General features: G+C 45.8%; 1 protein-coding gene across 4 annotated transcripts in view; it reads right to left on the bottom strand.

Moving 5' to 3' along the window:
- The window catches only part of LOC139941977 (high affinity cAMP-specific and IBMX-insensitive 3',5'-cyclic phosphodiesterase 8B-like), a 232,362-nt gene that overhangs the window by 19,125 nt on the left and 199,331 nt on the right, over positions 1–13,906 (bottom strand). For 3 of the 4 annotated variants that reach the window (XM_071938629.1, XM_071938628.1, XM_071938631.1), the window contains one exon: positions 977–1,144. In XM_071938629.1, coding sequence (XP_071794730.1) covers positions 977–1,144 — 168 coding nt within the window. The remainder of the gene's footprint in view (positions 1–976; positions 1,145–13,906) is intronic. The other variant, XM_071938630.1, reaches the window with a different exon arrangement.

Genomic DNA, 13,906 nt, shown 5'->3' with positions numbered 1-13,906 from the left:
CTCTATACTATCTTTGTTAGGCCTATACAGTAATAGTTTGAATAATATATTCTGTATACAATTAGCTCAAAGAACAGTCTTTATCACCAAGGAGACATATCGCGTCTTGATTAAATGCGAGTTTCAGGTCGAATCACATTAGATTCTGTACATAACGAATCTTGTTAAACTATACACCTTTAAGGTGACGTAATGTGACTTTTGGATGTTATACATATCCCAACTTGAATACATGCAAGTTTCAGCTTGATTGGGAATTTTTGACTTCAAATATATAAACACCTGTGAAAAGTGCACCTTTAAGGTGAGGCCATGTGACACTTGATGACGTCCTCGTGATGCGACCTCAAATTGTGGTTGTAACACATCCCGGCTTAAATACATGTAATGTTTCAGCTCGATCATGTATTATTTTTCGTATGCATGGTTTTAATAAAACTGCACCTTTAAGGTGACGCCATTTGACAATTGATGACATCATTACAACAGGACCTTAAATGTTTCATGTTATACATCCCGGCTTATAAGGTTCAATTGTCTGATGAGTTTCAACGTTAAATTTAATATCAATCTTGAGTTATGACAAAAAAATTAATTTGATAACAAAAAACATAAAGGCAGAGTTTGATCTTCCGGTACGACCGCAAGATGAGGTCATACGAGTTAAGGGAACTGTTTGTTGAAAACCCCTTGAATGAAGACTATTAGACGCGAAGCATAGCGCTCTATGGATGAGCACTGAAGCATGACTCTACACGTTTTGTATGTGTAAAATTTTTACGCACGACCACTGGTGGAATTTTGAATCGGAAGACAAGGTCAAAATGGGGTCATGTCTGTGAGGCGTTTACAGAGTTTTCAATGACGGTTCCGATGATGTGAAATTGTGAAAATTCCAAAATAAGCCAAATGGTATATTTATTTGAGCAAATGTGTGTGCTTTAAAATCATTAACAATTATCCGGACAATACTTACTTGTGCAAAGTACTCCTGTGATATCCTTCTGGCCCACACCATACACATTTCTAGGGGCCTGGTAGGATTTGACACATCAGCACACTTTATTAGCATTCGTCTAATTAATGCACGATTTTCAGGTGTAGTAAGGCTGGTGGAGTCAGGGGTACTTCTGCCAGTGCTCTGCTGTTAATTCATTGACAATGAATTATACAAAAAAATTAGTCATATAATATGGAAATATTGACTGCTATGAGGGGCACAATTAAAATTATAGGCCTACGGTGATGTGAAAACCATGGCTATGCCCGTTCGCTTAGGGCATAGCCATGATTTTGACATCATCGAGGGCCTACATGCATAACTATAACTGATCCCTGAATATTAAGCAGTCAATATTTCTTTTACATACAGTACCGAATAAAGATTCTTTTAATATATTAACAACACTCTGACTATACGGAGAAAGGTCGTCTGCGAAGAAAGGTCGCGCCGTGACACGGAACGCTAGTCGTACATTATACATATTATCATAGTTGCGTTATTTTTAGAGCGGGCATTGTCAATTGACTATTTTAACAAATCAGAATAGAGGATTCTACACATGAGGTAAATCGTTCGTCATATTTATGGAGGACGAAAAGTGGCCAGTAAAGCTAAAAAACAGATTTTATGGGACTTTTATATCAATTTTTCTACTCTTCTACTTTTCTGCTACTTGAAAAGCAGATTTTACTTAGGCGGACGGAAAGTGGCCATTTGCTTTTTTGCTTTCAAAGGACCGCCCGTGAACGTGAACCATGAAATGCGCATTGGGGAAATTTGCCGAACTGTGTTTGTGTTTGTGTTGGGGAACATCGCACACATCAGTCAGTCGGTACTGGAAGAAGTGTTTTTGTGATGACCACGCAGGCGGCGCAGCATCTCAAAGGAAATACGCCAGTAGAAGTTTCACGGCTACCATTCAATACATAGGATTCTCTTATTACAAAAAATTATGGTACACGTTCTGACGTGTTCAATAAACCAAAACGTTCACTTGTGGTCCTTTGAAAGCAAAAAAGCAAATGGCCACTTTTAGGCTGCCTAAGTAAAACTTGATTTTTCGGGCGGAATCTGAAATGAGAAAAGGAGATGGCCACTTTTTGTCCTCCATACATATTAGTCATATATGATACGATTAGTCATATATTAGCCAAATATAATTAATAGTAATAATAATAAGACATTTGTAAAGTGCCTAATGCAAAAATCCTCTAAGCGCATTGTTTGTAAAATAAACACTAAGAGAAAGATACAAGATACAAATAGGCAAATTACAAAAAAAGCAGCTTTAAACAAATGAGTTTTCAACAGGGACTTTAAAGAATTAGCTTGGCGAGTATAATGCACAGGAAGATTATTCCAAAGAAACGGTGTGGCGTAAGAAAAAGATCTGTGGCCATGAAAAATGGAAGAAGCTCTAGTAGCAGAAAGCAATGACTGTTGAGATGATCGTAAAGTCAGAGCAGGGGAACAATGATGAACAAGTTTAGATAAATAAGCAGGAGATGGACATGTTTGAGCCTTGAAAGTTACAGAAGAATTTTGTAAACTTTTCGAAACTGAACTGGGAGCCAATGCAATTGCGTTAGTACAGGTGTTATATGGTGAGAATGAGGCAGGCAAGAAACGAGGCGAGCAGGGAGTCCATACAGAAGTGAATTGCAGGAATCAAGTCTAGTAGTGACGAAGGCATGAACAAGAAGAAGGGTAGTTGCTTCATCCAGGTAGCGGCGAATTTTTGATGTTTTCCTGATAGCCATGAGAGCTCCATTGCAAACATTATTAACATGTCTATGCACAATGAAGAATCCATAATTACACCAAGGTTACCGGAAAATTCAGATGGTTCAATGCCATGACAAACTGGGCAATATGTCCTGTTGGTGAAGAAATCTTTTTTGCAAAACGAGATCTCAAATATAAGATCTCAGTTTTGGAGTAATTAAAAGCAAGTTTATTTGACAAAGCCAAAGAGTTGACATCTTGAATCTCCCAAAATCCACGGGGATTTTCTATTCTATATAAGAAAATACTCACCTCTGATACCTACAAATGCATTTACAATGCGCAGGCGCAAGCGACTCCGCTGAACAAAAACAAAGCACCCCTCCTTGCACTGCAGGTCCCGTAAGTACCGTAAGTCTTCCCTGTGTGTAAAGTCCCCTTTTTTTTCTAACCCCTTGGGAGGGAAGGTATCGGAGGTGAGTATTTTCTTATATAGAATAGAAAATCCCAGTGGATTTTGGGGGATTCTTTTACAGAAAATAGCTCACATCCGATACCTACAAATGCAGAGTAGCAGCGTTAAACCGCAAGATACAGTAGGGAGGGAACAGGACATGCAATGTAGTGCCCAGAGAGTACAAATCTTAACTAATTATGCCTGAATACAAATGAAAAACAGGAGTTGTTAAGACATACCAGTTTGCTGTGCTTGAGGTGCTCTTAAGAGGTCAAGTCGGCAGTTTTACTGTGTCTCCGGGCTGTTGACTGTGCTGCTGAGTGTAGGACTTGTTTGCCCATGCGGCCGTCTGACTGCAGCACATCTCGCAGATAGCATGAGGTGAACATTGAAGGCTTTTTCCAGCAGGCTGCCAACATAATTTCTGGAATGGCCACCCCCTGAAAAAGTGCTAAAGAGGTAGTTATACTCCTTGTTTGGTGAGCTCGGATAGGAACCTGGTTAGCCTTTGGGGTTTGGTCCTGAGCCTTTAATGCCTCTCCACTCAACTTTGGTGTACTCGGGGCTTGCAGAAAGGGTCTACCCATAGCCAGCTGAGATGTCATATGCATCTGTGGTGGCTGAGAATGAACCTGGGCAGATCTTCGTGCCGTTAACGGTTCTTCCAGAGTTGGTAGAATGGGTATGGCCATAGTAGATGCATGTTGCACCTGTGTCGGCCTATAATGAACCTGAGACGCTTTCTGCGCCGTTAACGGTTCGCCTGTCAGAGCTGATGCTGGTTGGTCTCTGTATGCTCTACTTGGAGGACCAGGCATTGACCCAGGAGGTTGAGTGGCAGCAGGCCCCGGAGTTGTTGTAAGGCTTATAGCTTCAATGATCCACCGGGAAATACAAATTGTCGAGGCCGCATGGTATGGGCGAACTGTCGTGATGAATAGCTGCGATGTGTCACCCCGCAGTCCCTTCGTCCGGTCGATGTAGAACTTCAGAATGTGGACAGGGCACCATAGCTTGTCCTCCTTGATGCTTGAAAAACATGTTAGACTTGGGACAAAGATATCTGGGGGTGAAAAATTTGGGGACTGGTTCTAAGTAAGGAAGCCGATGTGTGGAATTAGACGAACGCCCCCTGGTTCCCAGCGCAAGTGGCCTGGTTCTACGGACAGAGCGTGAAGTTCACTTCTACGACGGGCCGTGGAGGCTGCTAGCAAAAAGGCTGTTTTGACTGTCAGCAGATGAAGAGAGCAGGATCCAGCTGGTTCGAAGGGATTGGTGTTATCGTCAAATCCTCTATGTATAACCCCAATTGCGGACCTGTAGCCACGAATGGTTGAAATTTGGAGGCCCGATTGAAACAGGGAAGAAGAAAATCCCCAACCTCTGTTAAAGATGCAGAATGGGGACTGAAGCCTTTCTTGTTGCACCTTTTGATGTAATGTTGTAAGCGATTGTCATATGTTCTTCTGGTTGAAGGACGTCTACTCTTGGCTGCCAAGGCAGCAGCGTCTTCTGAAAGGCCAGCTGTTCGGAAGTGATATTTGATAGCATCCAGGCACACAGATGGAGACTGTCTGGGTCCAGATGTCGAAACTTTGTGACTGGTTGTGTCAACAGGTCGGGACGCTTCAATAGGATGATGGGAGATCGGATCAGGAGATCTAGAATCTGAGGGAACCACACCCTGCCTTGGCCAAGGAGGGGCAACCAGAATTATCTTGCAGTTCTGTCGTTTCATTTTTTGCAGTACTCGAGGTAACAGGGAGTCCGACGCCCAAGCTAGAGGATGAGCGTGACGTGTGCAAAAGGTTGGAAGCTGGTTGTTGAGATGGGATGCAAACAGGTCTATGTGAGGTGTGCCCAGAATATTGGGCCAGATAAATAAAAACTAGCAATTACTTATCAAGTTAAAGGTTCAGCATTAGCAAGAAGACTGAAAAGTAAAAGATCAGGCATGAACATTTTGCTCGCTGGATTACCTTTCACTTATAGACATATAAATAAAACCGACATTTTACTAACATACTGTAGCAATTACTTGTATTTTTACAAGCTACTGCATGAGGAGCTTGAGATTTTACTTGAACAACAGTGTTGCATATATGGCTCGGTATCGGGTCAGTATTAAAGGGTTATTTTTCCCTTGGTCTAATGATCCAACGATAAATATTACTTATAAATTTGTTGTGTACTTTAATTGCTCTAAAAGAACCAATCTCTCGAGCGCTGGCGTGGAGAGGCTGGCTGTTTCCTCATCATAGCCACTGCCGCCATCAAAAACTTGAGTAAGTGGAAACTGCCCCGCCTGCATTTCAGTTAATCGCCATTGATCAGCGAATCCATGCCTCTATTGTTATACTCCTGAATACCCCGCTATTGTGCTTTTCTCTGACCATTTACTAATCCGTTCAAGTAAATGGTGTTTTTCCAGTAAAAGGTTATTTATAGAGATTTTAGCAAATTCTCATGCCTGATCTTAAACTTGTTGACATTTTGTTAATGCTGGCCTTTACACGGCCCAGTATCTTGTAAAACTATCAGGTAATAGTAAAATGTCGGTTTTATTTACATCTCAATAAGAAGAGTCCCTCAAGCATTGATTTTACCTACTAGTTCGACCAATTACTAGCAATATTAAGGCTTACTTTTATTTATAAGGATTTAAGTAAAAGACTAGTAAAAGCAAATGCTAGTTTTTATTTATCTGGCCCATTGACTATTTGTCGGACTGTGCGACGGTGGAGGGACCACTCTGTTGGCACTGCTCGACCCTGTGAGAGTGCATCTGCGATGACGTTCTCTTTCCTGGATAGATGGTGCGCCTGTAGTAAGATCTGATGAGGAATGCACCACTTCAGAAGTTCCCATGTGTGCATGCAGAGGGAAGGAGAGTGGGTACCCCCTTGGCAATTTATGTAGGAGACCACCGTGGAATTGTCTGTCTTTATAAGCACTGTACGGTGTACAATGAATGACTCTGTTCTTTATTTGCTGAAGAGCCCTTTGGACTGCTAGAAGCTCCAGCAGGTTGATGTGAAGTAGCTTTTCCACAGGTGACCAAGTTCCCGCCACCGAAAGATCTTCCAGATGGGCACCCCAACCTGACAATGAGGCATCCGCTTTCAGTGTCACTGACGGGGTGGGTTGAGGAAATGTCGTGCCGCAGAGAAGGTTTTGATGAAGAAGCCACCATTTGAGATGGGACTGGATGAAGGAGTTGACCGGAACTGGTTTGGTTATGGCATCTGTTCGGGGTCGATAGTGAAGGAGCAGATGAAGCTGAAGAGGGCGCATGTGCATTCTGCACCACGGCACAAGGTCCACAAGGCTGGCCATGAAGCCAAGTAGGCGGAGCCAGGCTCTGGCTGGGAGCGTTGATGAAGAAAGGAAGATCTGGATGCATTCCTTTAGGGTGAGGCAACGTTCCATAGTGGGGGAGGCTTTCCCGGTCGTCAAGTTGAGGGATGCTCCTAGAAATACTGGGCATTGGGATGGAACTAGAGAAGAGTTCTCTACGTTGATGATGAACCCAAGTTCCTGTGTAAGCTTTATGGTCGTTGACAGGCTCCGAAGGGTGTCTGAGTAGGTGGGGCCCACGATCAGCCAATCTTCCAGGTACATAAAAATGTGAATCTGCTGTTGACGTAGAGCTGCCGCAACGACTTTGGTGATTCTCGTAAAGACCCTTGGAGCAGTTGAGAGGCCAAATGGGAGGCATCGGAACTGGTAGGTTTTGCATCGGTAGGTGGACTGGAGGTATCTCTGGTGGTGTGTATGGATGGGGACATGGAGGTAAGCATCCCTTAAATCGAGGGAAGTGGCCCACCAGCCCTGAGGGAGAGATTGTAGGACAGTTCTCAGTGTTTCCATCCGGAAACGCTTGGGTCGGATGATCGCATTGAGGGGCCGAAGCTTGATAATTGGTCGCATCTGGTCGAGTTTCTTGGGAGCCAGAAAGCAGATCGAGATGAAACCTGTGCAAGTGTTGTGAGGAAGAGGGAGTATAGCCTTCTTTTCTTGCAGGAGAGCGATCTCTTTCTCTAAAATGCTCCGCCGAGCAGAGTCCTTTGGGACCGGAGTGGGTCGATTGGGAAACCTGAGAGGTTGAGGTGGAGGACTTGTAAACTCGAGTCTGGGACCCGAGTCTGTTGTGATTGAAGTCCATTTCTGAGCAAAGTCTGCCAACCGACCCCCCACCGGTCCCGGAGCCGGTGGGATACTGTATGTGGTAAATGGCATGTAGAGTCATTGTTTCTAGGCCACTGCGTCTTGAAGGAGCGGGTTGAGCTAGAGGCCGTTGTGTTAGATGTAGAGGGTTGGGAGCGATAACTGGGCTTCGCTGTCGAGCGAGTGAAGTTGGTTCTGGGGCGACGAAAATTAGATTGGTTGGAGCGACGAAAAGACTCCTGGTTGCTTTTCCTGCCCTTGTCGTTGGTGCAGGAGGGCAGCGAAGAAGATTTAATAGAGGGACGTCGCAGGTTGATTTTCTTGTCAGTCATTAGACGCTTAGCCTCTTGAAGCATGACCTCGTCGAATTTATTTGCGAAGAGGTCACTCCCGAGGAGAGGTAGTTCTTCCATACGTTCTTTAGAGCCCTGTGAGGGCCAGTAGAGCTGATCAAGGATGAGCGACTTACGCATGGAAGTCGCCATAGCAGAACTGGTAGCAAAGGTCCGTAGACATGAACCGAGGCAGTCATCGAGAAATCTGAACATAACTGGGAGGAGTTCTGGATCCACTGTCCCAGGGTCATGTGAAGCCCGAGCAACAGCGTCCGACAGAAAAATAGACAGGTTGGAAACTTGGGCCCCATAACGTAAGTGGCGATCTAGATTCTCGAGAGAGCTGTTGAGGTCTTTAGTGCGTTTGTTGGGAAAGATGTTTTTCCCAGTTGGTTTATCAGACCGAAGCTTATCTTTGACTGTTGACGAAATTGTTGGCACCGTGAAAAATCTATCAGTGTCATCGGTATTTGTCTTGAAGAGAGACGCCTCACGAGGGGTTCTCATGTGCCTTTCTTCTGAAATTTTGAAAAGGCCTCTTCAATATTCTCGGAGCAGAAGCTGTCTCTGGGAATGGTAAACTTTGGTGGAGGAGTGACTTGGGCAGACTCCCTGCGAAATGACAAGCAGGGAGCCTCTTTGGGAGATGGAGGGGGAAACTAAAATATTACTCACTTCAGAGATGACAGCTTTCCCTCTGTGGAACATGGAAGTAATCCCAGGCTCCACCAAATCAGCTTCTGACTCGCCGGAGCTCCGTGGAGAGGATCCGGAACGGGAGTAGCGCCCAGGAGAGCGACGTCTGGGTGATCGAGGATCGTCCACAGGTGACCCAAAATGTGGTCGAATCGGTGAGCGGGACCGGGAACGCAACCTCTAGAGCGGCGGTGGGAAAATTCAGAACAATCCCAGATGTCCTCTTGCAAATGTCCCGAGACAAATCCGCGTGACTCGTAGGCGGGCGAACGTCTGAGCGAGAAAAACATCTGCTATCTGGAGGCCGTTCTTGTGGTGGATAGTAGCCGGCAAAATTACCAAAGTTACTGTAAGGGCCCATGGGTTGCGGCTGATACCTTCGAGGATCGTCAGGGAAAAAGGACCACGGAGAGGACCGGGGTTGGTGGGGCGTAGAGGGTAAGCTCGGAACTCTGCCGGATTTCCGTGTAGATAAGGCTGTTGTTCTGTGGAGGCGGGAATCGAACGACCCAAACCGCGACCAGAAGAAGATAACAAGTCCTCAGAGGCACCGCTGTTCGCCGAAGACGTCATCACAACCGGCGGGGGAGCTGACGAAAACATCGTTTCATTTGAGGAAGATGTTGAATCTTGAAGAAGTTTTGTTGAAATCTGGAAATGTTCCTGCTGGGTGAGTGACTGGCGTGCCGCCAGACTATCCTGCCACGCCGAAAACACCTTCCATTCGCCGGCGGACCAGCCAGAGCAAACCCCACAGGGTTTATCCTGGGAACAAATGCGACATCTCTGGCACGAAGAATGGACGTCGAAATCCAAGGTTGAAGGACGGCCATCGCAGGATCTACACTTCACTTTTCTGTAAAGTTTTTTCTTTCCTTTGGCCGATTCAGACATCGTTAACGGAGGTGTCCGGAAACTGGACTGCTTGCCTATAGTGTGATAAACGCTACATTGTTTTCTAGAGCTATGGAAAAAAACGACTTGACACTATGGGGCGCTGTAAAAAGAAGGGCGTTATTTGTGTGTACATACGGGACCTGCAGTGCAAGGAGGAGTGCTTTGTTTTTGTTCAGCGGAGTCGCTTGCGCTTACGCATTGTAAATGCATTTGTAGGTATCGGAGGTGAGCTATTTTCTGTAATAGAATGCATAATTCAACTTTTGCAATGGCAGAAGCGCAGCAGCTGGATCAAATGTAATGTAAAGCTGGTGTCGTCAAAACGCTTATTGCGCACAAGTTTTTCCCAATTCATTTGGCAAATTTGTTAAATGCGCTCCACTAGCGAAGACACAACAGGCAGAAGAAGTGAGTGGAGGATTTTGGACATCATTTTTAGTCGATTTATTTTTATTTTGGAAGGAAATAATCTGACACAATCGTACCTCCACATTAACCATCAACATCTCTTGTGTACCTAAAGTGAAGTAGAACCTACTACAGTAGGTCACCCTCCCACTGTCTCCAGCGTATCTTCCAACAAGCAGGGATCAAAGACTGCCACTTTGCCCCAAGAAATTACACATCTCTCCCTCCACACATGCAGGAGTTTACTGCATTTCCTGTTAATGCAGGGAGGTTTTCGTCTAGAACTTGGGTATCATTTTGTATTTTTGTATTCATTTTACGCAAATCAATTAATTAATGTAAAATCATAGTTCACACAAGTATTTGCAACCAATCAAAATGTCAATGTCAATCAAAACATCACAGAAGCAAATCCCAATGGCGATGGTGTATAGGATTGTAGAGATAAGAGTGGTACCTAAAATAATATGAATGAAAATGTTTGCGAATTCGCCACTACCATGCCATGTGTGCCTGGAGTTCATGCTGCCTGTTGATGACAATCGATGACGACCGACCATGGTAACTTCTGAATGCTTTTTTTTGACACTGTTTAGTTTGTGACAGCGAGATGGTACCTTTATTGTTTTATGATCATAGTTTGTGGACCTTTTAAAGGAACACGTTGCCTTGGATCGGTCGAGTTGGTCTTTGAAAAGCGTTCTATAACCGTTTGTTATAAAATCGGTATGGTTAGAAAGATGTTGTAAAAGTAGAATACAATGATCTACACAAATATGCCTCGAAATTGCGTGGTTTTCGTGTTACCTCGTCGACAAACACGGTCGGCCATTTATGGGGGTCAAAAACTTGACTCCCATAAATGGCCGACCGTGTTAGTCCGCGACGTAAAATGAAAACCGTACAATGTTGAGTGCTACTTGTGTGGATCATTGTATTCTACTTTTAAAACATCTTTCTAACCATATGCATTTCATAACAAACGGTTTCAAACGCTTTTCATAGACCAACTCGTCCGATCCAAGGCAACGTGTTCCTTTAATGATATTGCTTTTTGTGGTTAAATGATATTTTTGTTATTGTTGTAAAGCACCTTGGAGCATTTTCAATGGATTTGGCGCTATATAAATGGGTTTTATTATTGTTTTTTATTTTCAATAATTTCTATTATTTTTACCACACACAAAGAAAAGTGATATAATTTACATTATATTATAATGATTAAGGAAAACATAAGTACAATAGGATTTTATGTGAGGATGGTGGTCTCTAAGAAGCATCAGCTTATCGAGTAGAGACCCCACTCATACAATAACAAAACAAAGAACAATACAACAATATGAAAACACCATATTACAACTAAATTACAACTTAGATATTGGCATAGCTAAACTCGAGATTGGAGCAAAGAAAGTCTGTTTATAAATATTTGCTGATTAATTGAGTTTTTAGCTTCCGCTTGAATAAGAATAAACTCAAAGAGGTAGCCAAGGAATTCCACAGCTTAGGCCTTTCATGCTTGACACTTTATTGAGTTAGTGAAGTGAGCGTGAATACCTAAATTTTGAACATATAGTGTTAGGCAGTTTTTGTGTGTGAACCTGATGCATGAAGGTCCCAAGCTGTAAAAGAAGTGTTTTGTGTTTATGAAATAAGGGATTGCATGTGAGCCCAATTATCAGCATGGTTGATAATTGTAAGTGGCCTTTTTTGAAGGGTAATTATTCTATTAATTTTACCTATTTAATATTTACCCCACGCCAAGATGCCGTAACTAATGTAAGGTAAAATCCCCCCCCCACAGTAGTGTGGATGGCTCTATGAATGAATACTTACCGGTAGAGTCGAATTACTAATTTGCATATTCCCTATGCCACGAGGCAACAATGCTAAGACTTTCACACAAAATAGCACCCTACAACGCCCCACGACATGCTTACCACGTAGTCATCCTCTTTTATAAGAGCCCTACCAAATGTAAGCACCCAAGAACCGAGTATGTGGGGAAGGAGGGAGGGATACTCTACCGGAAAGTATTTTGCATAGACTCGCACTGAGGAAAGGCGGTGGGTGTACCCGGTGCTACTGCATGTTTTCAGGGGGCGTAGGACCCTGGCACGCTTCGCGGCCCAATACTGGTCCATGCCCGAATGAACGGGAGGTGTCGTCCCCACAGGTGAACAAAACATTTGTTGTTAGCACTGTAATACCGTGGAAAAATCCCCTGAACATGTGATCCCTGGCAAGGTGGAGCTTGTTCTGGCTTCGCAGCTTAGCTGGCCGCCTGTAACACCGCCGAAAAGGCTTTAAGGTTAGGGACAAAGATGTCTGGGGGTTCAAAAGAGTCGGACTGGTTCTTAGCCAGAAACCCTGCCGTAGGTATCAGGCGGACTCCTCCAACACTGTAAGGGAGTGGAGTTTGTTACGTCAGCGAGACGTAGCGACTGCTACCAAAAGGGCCACCTTAATACACAGGTGCAGCAATGTGGCCCCACTCAGCAGTTCGAAGGGGGGTTTGGTAAGGGCCGTCAGTACGCTGGGACCAGGATGGGACCAGCCTGCGCACAGGGGGACGGGTAACAAACATCCCCTAACCAGTTGCCGGATCGCCTGGTTATAACCCGTTGATCAGTTGGCAAACCCCCCGTAAATCGCTGCAATGGCGACAGGTATTCACCATGGCCGTCGCAAGCCCACCATTTAGAGATACAGGAGGAAATCCGTGACTTCCTCAACAGAAGTATCGGCTGGATGTATAGCTCGCCGTCTACACCATTTAAAGAAATGGCGTAGCTGGCAATCATACACTCTCCGAGTGGAGGCCCTCCGGGACTGGGCGGCAACTTCCGCAGCCCGTTATTAAAGACCCGCTGCTCTGAAGGATTTCGTGACAGCACCCAGCACGTCAGGTGCAGATCCCCTGGAGCCGGATGACTCACTCCGGATCCGGGCTGGTATATGAGGTCCGATCACTGGCCTGTGCACCAGGAGCCTAATCAGCCGAGGGAACCAGGACTGTCGCGGCCAGAATTGGGCAATCAAGAGAACATTGCAGTGATCCTGCTCAATCTTTGTCAGCACCTGTGGAATGAGGGAGATGTGCCGGTAGGCGTACACCAACAGCCCTTCCCAGTGCATAGTCAGTGCGTCTTTCTTCCACGCTCAGGGGTCGGGACCCCTGGCGCAGTAGATCGGCAGCTGATTGTTCGCCCAAGAGGCGAACAAGTCCACATGGGGCTGGTCGATCAGTAGAAAAAGCGACTGGGCCACCGAGGGGGGGAGGGACCACTCCATCGGGACGATCCAGCCCCGAGTGAGAGCATCGGCCCTGATAGTCTCCTTCCCGGGATGTAGACAGTCGACAGAGCTATCCCCTGCTGTATGCACCAGCCGACCGGGTGCCCCCCTGGTGGTTGATAAACGCCATATGGTGGTTGATATGTGGCGTAGTCCCAATGCACCAGGACGGCCTGCTCCACTATCTGTGCCCGGAATAGCATCTCCAGGGCGTTGATGTGGGTTGAGCGGTGTTCTCGGCCCCACACCCCTGCTATTTGGCGGGGTTGGAGGGTCGCCCCCCACCTGTACAGAGACTTATCTGTGACGATGGTCACGGACGGCCGGGGTGGGCGGAACATTCGACCACGCGTGAGGTTGGCGTCTTCCACCCACCAACGAAGCTGGGGGGTCGGCCAAGGCGTGGTAGGCAACGGGAGGTGGATCGAATGACAGCTGGGCCGGAAGTAGGAGAGGACATGGAGCTGGCTAGGCCTCATCCTCAGTGTGCAAAAATCCATCAGATCTACCATGCTGGCCATGAGGCCCAGTAATCTGGGCCATGAGGCCCAGTAATCTGAGCCAAGCCACCGCCGGCGCCACCGTAGCCCGAAGGAAAAGGGCCACGCACTGACGCAAGTTCATTACTCGGTCCGCGGGGGGTCGGGGGGGGGGGATGTCCTCGATGAACTCGATAGTCTCAAGGACCCACCTGTTGGACGTGACCTGAGCCCAGGACCCCCAAAAATCCTGAAGGCGTTTTCCGTCAGTGGGAGGTCGCCTGGAGACAGGAAAGGGGGGGGGGGAATAAAAACGAGGCCTGTTTGTGTTTCTTCGCCGCTGGTGAGGAGGCCTGTGGTTTCTTGAGGTTAATCTTGTCTTCGGCCTTAAGGTGCTGGCCATGGTCTCCATAGATTCTTGGAACTGCCCTGCCAAAAGATC

The sequence above is a fragment of the Asterias amurensis genome, chromosome 9, assembly GCF_032118995.1.
Source record: "Asterias amurensis chromosome 9, ASM3211899v1".
NCBI classification, from domain to species: domain Eukaryota; kingdom Metazoa; phylum Echinodermata; class Asteroidea; order Forcipulatida; family Asteriidae; genus Asterias; species Asterias amurensis.
The sequence above is the reverse complement of the archived record's forward strand: the minus strand, read 5'-3'. Positions and strand labels throughout refer to the sequence as shown.